Raw genomic sequence first — 14,907 nt, forward strand, 5'->3', positions numbered from 1 at the left:
TTACAGCTGATTTCGACATAATTTACACTGACATCTAATTCACAAAAACTTTTTCTTCCAAAGGGATTTATGGGTCAGTTCAAGCATTTAGGTAAGCATATGTAGGTTACTTGAAAAATTATATCAAAAATGCTATTTCTGCAAAAATCATTTATTTCTGGAAAACATAAGGCATCAAAACCTAATTTGTTCCCTTAAATCGGTTCACAAAATCAAAGAATAAATAAACACATATTTATACGTTTAGGGGAAAATGACTACCGGCTGCAGATCAGCACAGGACTCAGGGCTGCTCTGTAGTATATAGAGAGTATCCTTCAGACAAAAGTAACACGTGATGCAAGGTAATGATAAAAAGTATAAATGGCTACTCTATCTTTACACGGTGACCCACCATACCGGTGAGAGGTCAGGGTGGAATCACAAACATCTAAAAAAGTAACACATTTACATGAAAAAATAAAGCTAACAACTGCACAGTTACTACTGGGAAAAGATGAATAAAGAGAGAGATGGAAGAAAACGGCGTGTCCTGGATACTGGACACATTCAAGTAGAAAAAAATAAAATAAATGAAACAAAGTGTTTGTAAATGGAAATGCTGGGTGCTCTTCTTCAGGGACGGGTGGCAGTAGTACCAGGACGCGGTAGTCATGTGACCGCTCACCTCGGCCCCGCCCACTGGGCCCCGCCTCCGGCAACACCCTGCTCCCGCTGGTGCTCTGCGAGCCCTCCCCCTGCCACTGCGCCGGGCCGTCGTCGGACTCCCGTGTCACGGGACTTAGAGTGGAGTCTGCTGCTGACTCGAAGGCACTGTTCTCCTCCTCTTCCTCCTCCTCCTCTTCCTCCTCCTGCGAGGAGAAGACGGTGCTGCCCGACAGGTGGGCGCTGTCCACTGAAGAGAAGCGCGTGTGGCTGCAGAGCTGCCTCCGGCCCTCGTAGCCCGAGTTGCTGTAGCAGGAGGTGCTGTAGCAGGAGGTGCTGTAACAGGAGGTGCTATAGCAGGAGGCGTCACACAGGTCGCACTCATCCCCCAGGCCCCTGGGGCCTCCCGCCCCGCCCTCGCTGCCATGGCACGGCCCCGCTCTCTCCAGCAGCTGGTTCAGGTCGGAGAGGTGCTCGATGGACAGGCTGCGGGGCAGCGTCCTCCTGGGGCAGGGCTGCAGGGTGTCAGTGGCCTCCGAGTCGTCCATGGCCTCTGCACCGTCCAGAGCCGCCTCCTGGGGCTCCGAATCGGGCGCACTATCCTCTGGCTCTGCCCCATACTCTGGCTCTGCCCCGTCCTCTGCTCCTGCCTCCTCCCCAGCCCCCCCCCCATCCTCAGGCCCAGCCCCATCCCCGGGCCACGCCCCCTCCCCCAGCGGGGGCTCTGGGATGCCCGGCTCGGGGGAGGCCTTGTCGTCACTCTGGGCAGAGGGCAGGCTGTGCAGGAGGTGGTGGATGCGGATGTAGTGGCTCCTGGGCGTCTCCGGCTCGCTGCAGGCTGACGCGATCACTGTCTCCAGCTCGGACACCGGCAGCGAACACGGTCTGCCCCTGCGCCGGGGGGCGCTCCTCATGCAGGGCAGGGCGCCAGCTCCCTCCCCGTCCCCCTCCTCAGCCTGCGGGGGGAGTTCTGCCACCATTTCCCCGTCCGCCATGTCCCGGGAACTGTCTGGGGGGATGTCAGCAGGTCCCCTGGCCCCTTCCTCTTTAGAAGCGGCCCCCAGATGATCAGCAGGGACTTGGCTGTTTGCCTCACTGCTCTCAGGTGGGTCCTCTGTGGGGGGGGCACCAACCCCATCAGCCACCCTCCCTGGTGCCTCCCCGGGCTCCGGGTGATCACCAGAAGTTTGTACTTCGGGGGGGGCACCGGTCGCCAAGTTGACAGCCTCGCCCCCTACAGGGGTCCCGTCTGCAGGCAGCTCTGGGGCCTCGGGCCCCAAGCTCACGGTATCCTGGTCCTGAGGTTCCTGGACCAGCTGCATCGCTGCTGCCCCCTGCTGTCCAGCTGCCGCAGTGGAGGGTGCGCAGTCTGCTTCCATACTCAGGGATGTGTCCTCATCATCTGTTGGGGGTGGGGGGCACCACAACAGTGAGTCATGCTCTGCAGATCCGACAGTTGGCACATGCCGCTGCCACGTATACCTGCATTTATGCACATCAGCAGTGGGTTGAACCAGCTAAGCTTAAGTTTGTTCTTAAGGTCAGGTGTAAAGTGTGTAGCTAGCTAATGCTAATGCTAACGAGGATGCAGAAGCTAGCTGGCACTAACGCTAATAGGGATATGGCAGCTAGCTAACACTAACGAGGTCTCTGGGCAGCTAACTGGTGCTACCAGGGGACACAATGGTCAGCTGGCACCAACAGTGATGGGATGGCTAACTGGTGCTAACAAGGATGCAATGGCTAGCTGGCACTGAGGACCGCCATGGTGGCTAGCTGGCACTGAGGACGGCCACGGTGGCTAGCTGGCACTACTAGAAGCTACTAATGGGGACACATCAGCTAACTGATGCTAACGAGGGTCCTGGCACTATTGGGAATGGGGCGGCTAGGTGATTCTAACTAGGGCCTTGGTGACAAGCTAACGCTAACGAGGGCCCTGGTGGCTAGCTAACGCTAACAAGGGCCCTGGTGGCTAGCTGCCTTTAATGGGAACAAGGTGGCCAGCTAATGCTAACTAGGACCCTGGCGCTAATGGGGATGGGGTGCCTAGCCCATGCTGACTATGGCCCAGGCGGCTAGCTAATGCATGGGGATGCAGTGGCTAGCTGGTGCTAAAGAGGGTCCCAGCAGTTAGCTGATGCTATTGGGCACACGGAGGCTAGCTGATGCTGACAGGGACGCAGTGAGCGGTGCCACCTGGATGGATGGAGGACGTGATCTCAAAGCGGAACTGCAGCTGGCCGCTGACGTGCTCCGTCGGCATCCTGCGGCCCAGGGTGTAGCTGACGACGCGGTCTCTGTGTGGGGGGAGAGGGGTGTATGCTTCATGTCAAATGAATGGCTTGGTGCTCGCAGCAGTGAGGAGGAACATGGACTAAGATAATAACATGATAATATTTCAGTGACAGATGGTCACACCCTGAGTGTCACACCAGATGCATGATAGCTGGTATCCCTGCATTTACAAAACAGGGAGAATCTCATATTCAGACTTAAAAGCTCATTGAAATAAAGGAGGTTTGGGACAAATCTGGTTGGACGGATGGTGTTTCATAGGGCGGAGAGCGGCTCTCCTGGCCCCAGGCCCCGCCCCCGCCCCCAGCCCCGCCCACTCGCACCCGATGGCGTGCTTCTCCAGCAGCCTCTGCACCGGCATGGACAGCCTGCCCAGGAAGCGCTTGATGATGGGCCGGCTCTTGGCGAACTTGTCCTTCACCTCGATCTCCAACACGTCTGTGGGCAGGGACACGAAGCTGAAGCGCTGGGAGGCGGGAAGAAAGCGACAAAGTAAATATACGAGGGCTCCGGAGGACCAAACCCGACATACACGAGGGCTCCGGAGGACCAGACCCGACATGCACGAGGGCTCCGGAGGGCCAAACCCGACATACACGAGGGCCCCGGAGGGCCAAACCCGACATACACGAGGGCCCCGGAGGACCAAACCCGACATACACGAGGGCTCCGGAGGGCCAAACCCGACATACACGAGGGCTCCGGAGGACCAGACCCGACATACACGAGGGCCCCGGAGGGCCAGACCCGACATACACGAGGGCTCCGGAGGGCCAGACCCGACATACACGAGGGCCCCGGAGGGCCAAACATCCAGGGGGGCAGCCGACACCGCGAGTCTGCGAGGGAGGGCAGCGTCGGCCGTGAGGGCTGACTGAAGCTACTTTGGAGACGGTGGCTATTTTTGGATTCCCAGAGCACAAGCCGTGACTCCAGCAGTCCGGCTGCAGGTCTGGGAGAGTAAAGATCCCAGAGGCCTGCTTGCAACTAGACAGGCAGTGGGGCGGGTCTCCAAGTGCGGCTCCCCTGTCCCCGAATGTCATCTGCGGCCTGCAGTGGCCTCTGTGTGGCCAGTCATCACTGTGAAGATGAAGATGCAGAGAAAAAAAAATATTTAAAAATATTTAAGTGCTGCACCGAGAAAAGCAAATACTGTCAGCAAATAAGGAGCAAACACAGAACTGCATGGTGTGGCAGACAGCACAGAGGGGGGGTGCGCTGACACAGGAAGGGGGGGTGCGCTGACACAGGAAGGGGGGGTGCGGGCACCCCAGGGCCAGGCGGAGTCAGGTGAAACTCCTCACACAGTATTCCGTCAGTCAGGCCGTGATGTGAAAGCAGGCCTGCATGAGGTGGGGGGGGGTAGGGGGCACGGTGACCTGGGGGGGGGGGGGGGATGCTGCAGCTGAAAGTGAGCACTCGCTGAGTCAGGCCTTTGGCTGTGAAGGAGCCAGCGTGTGGGCTCTTGGACGGGGCTGGATGCCGCTGGGGGCTTCATGAAGGACCACAGTGCCCTGGGCTGTCAGAGGGGCACGGATGCAGAGCCCTGCGGGGTGTAAGAAATGAAGCGTGCCTTCAGCAGGAGGCTACGAGGGTGCTGGGAGGAGGTGCTGGAAGGAGAGCCGGTAGAATGTGTTGGGAGGTAGTGCTAGGAGGAGAGCCGGTAGGAGGAACAGGAAGAAGAGCCCGTAGAAGGTCCTGGGAGGTCAATCAGCATTCTGGGGGGCGGTCAGCTTTCAGTTTGGGCCGGTGCCCCTCAGACCCAACAATGTGTATCACCATTGATGTCAGTCCTATATGGCATTTTAGTGTTCAATGAGGAGATGTGGGGGCGTGTGGGGGGGGGGGCACATTCTGTGTTTTGGCCTGTTATGGTGCTTTCAGCACGTGAGGGCAGTAAAGGCAGAGGTGCATAAGGCTGTTAAACATGAATCCCCAAGTGTCTGCTGCATTATTCAAATCCACTAATGCAGCTAAAAATAGACTATGATGAATCTTCCATGGGGCTGGGAGGTGGGGGGGGGGTGCTATTTTTAGCCTCCAGTGGCTGCAGGCTCCTCCAATCCCACGACCTTGCAGTGAGTCTTTGGTGGGACGAAGGCAGCGACGGTGCTGAATGACAAATGGGAGTGTCCAGCCACCCACCCCCCCCACCTCTCTCACGGAGACCCTGCTGCCACTGCACTGCCCCCACGGCGACGCTGTGCCTTTAAGCTCACAAACATCCCGTCGCCGTGGAGACACTCAGCACCCTCGTCACCATGGAGATGCTGACACTGCCTTTTCTTCTTAACCCCTTGTTTCCCGAGCCCCGTAACACAGCCCAGAGCTTTGTTGGCTCAGAAGACACGCTACTTACAGTGTGGTTGTGGCGGAAACAGCTTCACATGCTAGAGACAATTCCAGCATTCCTGACAGTAGATGATGTCACATTTCTAGGCCGCCACAATGTGAGCCTCAGTGCTGCCTCTGCTCTGTGAGCTCAGAGAACATGTCTGTACATTGAAACAGTTTGATTAGAATGATATAGGGTTTCCCTCATTTCAATGCTATTTCCAGGCTGGTTCCGGTCAGAGGAGACGAAGTCAAGACCACAAGCGGCAGAAAAGACCCCAAACTGTGGAGGCGGCCTTCCCGCCTTCCAAAAAGCAGCCCTGTGTCCCGCGCCCCCCCACCCCCTTCTCGCGTAACACCCCTCTGGCCCGGCAGCGTGACACCCTCGACGTGACACATCTCGTCCCGCTTAGCACCTTGAATCTGAGGGCTGGTGCTGCAGTCTGGCCTGCACTGTGACTCATCACGCAGACGGTCTGCAGACGCATTGTAACAGCCAGTCCACATTCCGGCCGACACGCTCATATCACACAGCCTCGCCGGCCCGTTTTCCCGCGATCCTGACACGCGCACGCACACACACACACACACACACACACACACACACACACACACACACGCGCGCACACACACACACTGACGCTGCTCACTGCATGCCGTGTTAGTAGAAGCCGCGTCATTAAATCTCACCGTCCCAGATCACACTGTAACTGTCGACACTGTAACTGGGTCCTGCTCCCCTGTCCTCCTGGCCCTGCCTGTTGCCATGGAAACCATGTCACCTGCTTGAAATGTTGGTGGCCTCCCCCAAGGTGCATCTCCAGGGGCAAATGCAGCCAGAGCAGCTGGCAGAGACGCACAGCTCCCACTGGCACAGTAAACTGTATGCCAGTGGAGGGCAGAGACGCAGCTCATCGCAGCACCTTAATCAACGCACATCTCAGGCCTGTACAAGCAGCAGGGGATTCCCCACCTGACAGCGCCATGGGGATTCCCCACCTGACAGTGCCATGGGGATTCCCCACCTGACAGCGCCATGGGGATTCCCCACCTGACAGCGCCATGGGACCAGAAGGCCAACCTTCTATGGTGAAAACCAGAGTGCACTCACTTCCCTCTGCCACACAGGGTTGATGGTGTTGCAGACGATGCTGGAGCGCTTCTCTTGGCCGTGGTGGGGCAGGGCGGGGAAGATGCTGTGCTTGCCCGGGTGGATGGCGATCTTTAGGTACGGGTCCGGGTTAAAGAACATGCCCTTCTTCAGCCCAACCGCCTGGAAGTCTGCAGTGGCAGAAGGGAGACAGATCACCACCCAGTGCTCTTACAGAGCAAAGTTCTTCAAGTGCAAAGGATTATGGGATATTTCCACCAGTTTTAGAAAAAAAAACAGAATGCAAATGTTACTTAGGCAGAAATGAGAGTAAAGTAAAGGTCCAAATGCATTCTGTTTTTTGGATTTATTTTGACCTGTTTCGGTTTTTAAGTTCTTATAAGCTGAATACGACATTGTTGCGCTCTGTCTCTATTGCCTCTCCTGTTTATGTGTGTAAATGAGTTTAGTCTCTCTCGCTGTTTTACTGCCATCCTTTTAAGGATATAATAAAAGTTTGCTAAAAGCTGAACTATGCTGTCTGCCTCATGATCTCTCGCCACTCCAGTGCTATAATATTTTATATATTTGACCTGCAACGTTTATAATTTATTACTAAATCTGGCCAGCAAATTGATCTTTCATTTTTCACAGAATAAAAAAATTATGTAACGTTATTTCGCTAATAAGCTGCCAAATTGTTTCACTAGCAGCACCGGCGAAATTAGACAAAACTGTATGGATTGAATTTTCCAGGTATGCGGAAGGTTTGGACACGGTAGCCTGTCCCACATTTGCTGGTGCTACGGATCCAAATTCTGAGACAAGCTTTTCTGTGGAGCCACTTTTTCTGGCCCAGGACCAGTTCTTTGTGAGGAACCAACTCTGGATTGAGAAGAGACCCGGCACCGGCTCTGGATTGAGAAGAGGCCCGGCACCGGCTCTGGCACCGTATTAGTGGAAACGGGGCATCAGTCGGCTCCTTCTCAAAAGACCAATTCCAGCAAAGACCCATAGCTTGTGGCTTTAGACATGTCAACCATCTTAGTATGAGGCAAACTGCCTTCATTTGAGAAGCCAGAGCTCTGACACTAAGGTCAGAGTGATTCCGTTACCTTACATCACGGCAAAGCGCCGCATCATCCGGGCAAAAAGGCTCCAGAATGTACATCGCTAAACACAAACTGATAAAAACGAGCAGGTATCCCGGTCAGGGTCACGGGGCACAGGGTCAGCAGAAGGATAATCGTACCTCTCTGTCGCTGCATAGGTCTGCAATAACATTTATAACTAGGACTGCGACGGCTGCTGAAATTCACCTGAAAGCACTCCGCTGTACCGAGGAGGCACCGTACTGACAGCTGAGGGAGACCCTGACGGAGGGCAGGACCACCGCCCGAAGGTCAGACTACCAGAGACCTTCAGCAGTCTACAAACAGATGTCAGCGCCTCACGGAGAATGACTGTAAATCCGCTATGTATCTCGCCTCCAGCGTGCAAGCCGACAGATATCTGCTGCCTCACTTTTCCAAAAAGGGGTTCATGGAGGCCAAAGCGTGACTCAGCTGGTCGGGGAGAATCTTCGGAATCTTTAATCGCGGAGAGCTATATTTGGGTGGCCGTTTTTCACTTTCAGAAACGCGCTGCTAAAAGGAGCGACTCAGCGCCACCCCGACCCGCTGCGGTACAGCAGAGCGGCTTGGGAAAGGTGACTCAGCGCATTTTAAAAATACAGTGCTGGAAGTCAAACGGCCCGTCCCCGACACTCGCGCCCAAATTCCCACAGGAGGCGTGGCCTTAGCATCAGCAATGGGGGGGGAGGAGGGGGGGGGTGCTCACCGGACAGGGAGAAGCTGATCAGGCGGCGGCTGCCCTGGGTCTGCGTAACGTCCTCACCGACGATGGGCTTGAACACCTGGGGGGGGAAATGGAGGGTGATGCAGAAGAAAGGTAATGAAGAGAGCCGACGAGAGAGGGATATGAGGGGCTGGGGAAAGAGAGAGAGACAGAGAGAGGGACAGAGAGACAACAAGAGGGGGGGCTTGGAGAGAGAGCGAGAGAGAGAAAGAGATAGAGAGAGAGAGGGACAGAGAGACAACAAGAGGGAGGGCTTGGAGAGAGAGCGAGAGAGAGAAAGAGAGAGAGAGGGACAGAGAGACGACACGAGAGGGATAGGGGGCTGGGAGGGGAGGGTCAGTCCAGTCCGTGGGACACACCCCTCAGCCCCCACCCTGCACGCCCCATCCCGGATCATTGGTGCATCCTTGTTAGCGATCTTTGATAGGCAACCTAGGAAGGGCCCGGAATCGGGGGTAGGATCTCACTGGCCAGCTTTCCTATCTGTCCTTTCCCGTGGGGTGTCGTATTCCCCGAACACGACACCCCATGGCTACACAACTGCACCAGTGCACTACCGATGCACAAAACAGGTCGTCTCACCCCCCTCGGATTTACGGGCCCAGTCGGGCAACATCAGGCGCACCAGAAGCCCGTGCCGTGAACCCGCCTGATTATCTGTTTAAAGACCGCGGCTTCAGCCGCACCTACCAGCTTCACCATCCTCTTCCTGCATGGAAACAGAATGTTCCAGAACCCCACACCATCCAGCAATACCAGCAAGTCACTGCTGCACTGCTTCAATGATTATCCACTTTGATTAGTATATGAATGTTCCAGAACCCCACACCATCCAGCAATATGCCAAAATAACACCGCAATACAATTTATGGTTCTAGTTTAATTGCTTTCTTAAAAAGCTTGGCATGCTGTATAGGATGGCTGCTCTCTGTGTGACCTGTTCTCTGTGGGATATGCTCCAGAACCTCTACTGGATGGATAGACGAATGAAGAATAAAAAACAAAAGGAGAGAAGCAGCTGCATGAAATGTTCCATTCAAATTCACATTACAGGATCATCGTAGTAAATTCAGCCGCCCATATATCCAAGAAGGCCAAAACTCACTGAGAGTATATAAACAAAAAAACCTGCAGGTCACCTCAATGTTCCCACGGCTTGGGAGGATCGACACTGGAGGTGCCGTCATGTCTGCTGATCGCTGGGTTTGGGAAACAGCCTTTGTCATGGACCCGTTTCAAGGCGATCTCTTTCCCGCACAGTCGGCATTCTTGGCTAATTAAAGATTCCTCATACTAAACCCGTTCGCTAGCAAACGGTGAGGAAAGCCCTCATCCGCAGTTATCTGTGGATACCAGGAACTCAGGAAAAGAAGCGGGATATTTCTGTGCTGACAGGAGGACCGCGCTCTCACTTCAACAATTCAGCTTGTCAGTCGCTGAGCTGTTAGCAGACTAAGAATTGCAGCCCCACTGAATGCACCACATGCGGCAACCTGGTTACCTGTTTGGGCTGCACATTAGTCTTGGACGGTAACACAAGTAGCAAGTCTCACAGGCTACCTGGGTCATTGGCTGTTTCTGCTATAATTGCAGCCCCATTTGGAGCCAGCGCATTTGGAAAGACCATGGGCTCCACACTGAGAAGACAGACCCATTCTCTGCACCAGAAGCAATGTTCACATGATCCTCTCCCATTTATAGACCATGTAAATCAGCAAATATGGCCACGCTAACTCTCACACATGGGCCATACCGTGACATACTAACTCTCACACATGGGCCATGCTGTGCCACGCTAACTCTCACACATGGGCCATATCGTGACATACTAACTCTCACACATGGGCCATACCGTGCCACGCTAACTCTCACACATGGGCCATACCGTGACATACTAACTCTCACACATGGGCCATGCTGTGCCACGCTAACTCTCACACATGGGCCATATCGTGACATACTAACTCTCACACATGGGCCATGCTGTGCCACGCTAACTCTCACACATGGGCCATATCGTGACATACTAACTCTCACACATGGGCCATACCGTGACATACTAACTCTCACACATGGTCCATACCGTGACATACTAACTCTCACACATGGGCCATGCTGTGCCACGCTAACTCTCACACATGGGCCATATCGTGACATACTAACTCTCACACATGGGCCATACCGTGACATACTAACTCTCACACATGGTCCATACCGTGACATACTAACTCTCACACATGGGCCATATCGTGACATACTAACTTGTTCACATGGTCCATACTATGCTCATTGAAAGAATCTACTGATCCCCATCGTCCGAGGTTTGAGCACTGTTTCTGAATGCCGAGATATTACTAATAGAAACCAGCTACATATCATATCATATAAATTAAGAAAAATGGATGCACAGATTTACAGAGGAAAAAGAAATGGAGATGAATCATTAAAGCGCACAGCAGGTAATGGTGACATTCAGAGCAGGGCACAGGGCGGGCACTCCATAGGCGCTGGCATTAGGACTGCCGTGGTCACCTTAAAATATACACCAGCGGCATCAGTGGCCTTCAGAACAACCCCCAAAGGCACCGGGGGCCTCTGGGAAGGGCAGGCCCTGCAATCAGGGAGCAGCCCAAAGAGCAGCCCAAAGAGCAGCCTATTCTCCACTCAGTCAGTGGTGTCATCTCACAATCACGACCTTCACAAACACACTGTCAGAAATAGGCTCACCGTACATTTTACTGAGGTATCACCCAGCATCTGCTTCCCATTACACAGGACACAGGGCAGGGGACACCCTGGACGGGATGCCAGTCCATCACAGGGCACAGGACAGGGGACACCCTGGACGGGATGCCAGTCCATCACAGGGCACAGGGCAGGGGACACCCTGGACGGGATGCCAGTCCATCACAGGGCACAGGGCAGGGGACACCCTGGACAGGATGCCAGTCCATCACAGGGCACAGGGCAGGGGACACCCTGGACGGGATGCCAGTCCATCACAGGGCACAGGGCGGGGGACACCCTGGACGGGATGGCAGTCCATCACAGGGCACAGGGCAGGGGACACCCTGGACGGGATGCCAGTCCATCACAGGACATAAGGCGACACCCATCTGTGCAAGGTGTGTGTGTGGGGGGGAAGCTGAGGCCGTTCCAAATTAAGCTGTATCATCCGCTTAAACATGAGGGTTTAATTCAGCATCAGCATCAGCATGCCCTGTTGCCACTTAATGTATAATAAAGCATTTAGGTTGGCTGCAGAGCCCCTGAACCGTCACGCCGGGCGGAGCCGAAATCGAGAGGTCTAGCTCATTAATTTACTCATATGTGGCCTTGGCGCGTGATGAACTCATCAGGCCGCCATCTCAGAAATCATGTGCACAGGCAGGTGTCTAACTGAGCTTCTGTGAGCTGGATTAAGAGCAGATTAGTGACAGAAGTGAGAAAGAGATGTTGGTGTCCCTGGGGCTGCCCCGTTTCTGTGTCATGTGACTCATCATGTGATTCCACCTTCACGCTTCCATCCTGCTCCTGACTAACCTTCCCTGCCATATGGGAATCCACGGCTGGACACGAGCTGTTTATCATATTGAGGGGAAAGATGTTGGTCTACAGCATTATGAGATATAAAAGACTTCTCCCACAGAACGCAACAGAACGACCTCTGAAGGATAACATCAGAACAATGCAGTGGGTGGCAATTCAGTTAAGAAACCGGACTTATGACTACAAGCTCACCCACACAAGTCCTAGAACTTGCTCACTCACACTCTGCAGGTGTGGTTCATTTTGCTTTACTGACAAAAAAAACAACAAAATAAGGCAAAAGAAGAGAAATGACCCAGCTATCCAAAAATAAACATGATTCTCAGACGTTACCCAACACAAGGATCCAAGAGAACACCTTGCTATTGACCACTGGAGCTCTCTATGGGCAAACACAGTGAAGTACAGTGTAAATAAAGCAGGAAGGAGCGGGCAGACACTGCAGCAGCAGTGCAGTGAACTCACCGGTGCGGACGGGTTCTTCACAGTCACGCAGGACGTGGTCGCTCGCAGTGCCCCACTCAGGCCGTGGTAGTACTTGAAGCAGACCTTTGTCTCGGCTGCAGAAAAGGAAGAAACACAAATCAAAGGGGTAGGACAAGTATCTGGGTCCTGGAAAGGTTTAGCCCTCTCTGTCTCTGGTCGGAAAAGGCAACACAGCGGACAGGCAGCGACGGGCAGCCAGCGACGGGCAGCCAGCGACGGACAGGCAGCCAGCGAGTATCAGAGAGCAAATGTCACATTCATTAAGGAGCAAGAGCCTGCTCTACAGGGCAAGACCACACTACTCCAGGGAGACAGGCGCTCACTCTCCACGTTACAGCCGGCCTGTATGCTCTACAGGGCAGGACCACACTACTCCAGGGAGACAGGCGCTCACTCTCCACGTTACAGCCGGCCTGTATGCTCTACAGGGCAGGACCACACTACTCCAGGGAGACAGACGCTCACTCTCCGCGTTACAGCCGGCCTGTATGCTCTACAGGGCAGGACCACACTACTCCAGGGAGACAGGCGCTCACTCTCCGCGTTACAGCCGGCCTGTATGCTCTACAGGGCAGGACCACACTACTCCAGGGAGACAGACGCTCACTCTCCGCGTTACAGCCGGTCTGTATGCTCTACAGGGCAGGACCACACTACTCCAGGGAGACAGGCGCTCACTCTCCACGTTACAGCCGGCCTGTATGCTCTACAGGGCAGGACCACACTACTCCAGGGAGACAGGCGCTCACTCTCCGCGTTACAGCCGGTCTGTATGCTCTACAGGGCAGGACCACACTACTCCATGGAGTCAGATGCTCGCTCTCCATCCCATGAAGGTTCATCTTTAACTATGCCTCCCTTGGCCTGGCATGTATCTCGCACACTTACACTCCACAAAGTATGAGCTGGCTTCGATCTTCCACACGATCTGGCCCTTGTGGGAGCCGTTCACACCGCGGTTCTTGTAGTCAAGGAAGTTCTCGGACAGGACCTCGTCTGCAAATGAGAGAAGACCGGAGACCACTCAGCATCTAGAGATTCCCTAACGCACCTTAAGGGAAATAGCTGTTAGCAACACATTTATGACGCTTTTCCACGAGCTGTACCTGAGCCATAAGACACAGAGAGACTAGTTACAGCACGGTTCCAGCTCGGTCTGGTTTTCCACTGCAGAAGGGCCGGCTCGGTAAAGGCGACTGACAGCGACGTAAAACCGAAGAGATGCTTATTTACTGTTCAAACGATGTACATGACACATCTGACGGCTTCCCCGACTGGCGTTGCAGTGCTCACCGATGAGGTACATGCCGATCCAGTCCCCGGCATCTACCTCCTCCTTGATGTCCCACGAGAGCACGATGTCCTGCGACTGGCCGATGGCGTAGAAGGAGCTGCTGACGGCCAGTGTGGAGCGGCTGTGGCAGGTGAGTAAGTCCGTGTCGCTGGTGGATCGCTGTGCGGGGGTCGCCTCAGGGCCGCCGTCCGGCAGCGCCATCTGCTGGAACTGCTCGGGATTGTAGCTGTGCCGCGCCGGGTCCTTGCAGCGACGGCGACCGTGGGAGCTCCGCGAGGGGGAGGCCATGGCCGCCAGCCCGAGGAAGCGGTTCTGGTACAAGTTCTGCTGGGGGAGTGGGAGAGAGAGAGCAGAGCAAACGGTATGCACAGTGGAGGCGGAAGGAGAGGCTGGAAGGGGCTCCAGTAGATAGCACGACGTTGATGGCAATGCGCATGGGTGCATTCCTCATGCACTGTGTGATGGAGGATGTGGACTCCGCTTACAGGCAGAACAGCCGTTCGGAAATGTACAGCAAGACACGTCCTGATGATCAGCTCAAGGGAAATTAATTTGCCATGTAGTTATTAGCATTTTGTGAAAATAACAGAACGGCTCAAAGAAGGTAATATTGTTGGCTGGCTATATGGTAATACTATTGGGCTCCTTACCTACACTGTGAAAAAAAGCCTGTGATGATGTAAGTCTTAGGACATGCACTTCATGGGCAAACAATTATTCGTTACACAAATTGGAGACGGGCCCGCCCCTCCGCGAGATCAGCCAATCATGGGACATCCCTCCAAGTCAGCTCTGCGCCATGCGATTGGCTGTACAAGTGGGTTTCCGGGCAACGCACAGCACTGTTGGACTCTGTGACACTGCGTAAACACACGGCAGTCAAGGTGAACGGAACGGTGTAGTCTCTGGAGAGTGCAGACGTGAGCTTCAAAGCGAGGCGGGGGCTCAAAGACAGACAGCACAAGTGTCAATAGTGTTGGGTAAGAGTCTGAGTGTGGGAGGCTGAGGAATGGTGCCTCACGGCTGCTGAATGGATATTAATAGTAACTTGACATAGTAAGAGAAAAGGTACAATAAATCCCCACTAATGAATGCAGCAGCTTCTTACGTAATACAGACCAGCATTCATGCCCACAGCATATCTGATGAAAAATACCTAGTATTAGTGAGGTGCTCATTCTCACTATGCGATGCACATGGAATCGGTGCCAATGTCGATGGATCTAATTTGTGTTTTTTTAAACCAAATGGTCATTATACCAGAGAGAAACATGAACTAATATTCATGCCTGAGTACTGCAGCCTGCTACCCAGAGCAACGTGCACTTAAGCCCTTCCAGCTCAGCCCCTCTCT

General features: G+C 54.2%; 1 protein-coding gene across 4 annotated transcripts in view; it reads right to left on the bottom strand.

The window, feature by feature from the left end:
* hecw1b (HECT, C2 and WW domain containing E3 ubiquitin protein ligase 1b) overlaps positions 1–14,907 on the bottom strand; it is a 45,228-nt gene that overhangs the window by 18,413 nt on the left and 11,908 nt on the right. For 3 of the 4 annotated variants that reach the window (XM_072711038.1, XM_072711036.1, XM_072711037.1), the window contains 8 exons: positions 13,553–13,877; positions 13,148–13,255; positions 12,239–12,333; positions 8,207–8,282; positions 6,389–6,558; positions 3,267–3,409; positions 2,845–2,945; positions 668–2,047 (listed from right to left, as the gene is read on the bottom strand). In XM_072711038.1, the coding sequence (XP_072567139.1) occupies positions 668–2,047; positions 2,845–2,945; positions 3,267–3,409; positions 6,389–6,558; positions 8,207–8,282; positions 12,239–12,333; positions 13,148–13,255; positions 13,553–13,841 (2,362 nt within the window). In that variant the 5' untranslated portion in view covers positions 13,842–13,877. Of the gene's footprint in view, positions 1–667; positions 2,048–2,844; positions 2,946–3,266; positions 3,410–6,388; positions 6,559–8,206; positions 8,283–12,238; positions 12,334–13,147; positions 13,256–13,552; positions 13,881–14,907 lie in introns of all 4 variants that reach the window. The other variant, XM_072711039.1, reaches the window with a different exon arrangement.

The sequence above is a fragment of the Paramormyrops kingsleyae genome, chromosome 4 (assembly GCF_048594095.1).
Source record: "Paramormyrops kingsleyae isolate MSU_618 chromosome 4, PKINGS_0.4, whole genome shotgun sequence".
In the NCBI taxonomy this organism is placed as follows: Eukaryota; Metazoa; Chordata; class Actinopteri; order Osteoglossiformes; family Mormyridae; genus Paramormyrops; species Paramormyrops kingsleyae.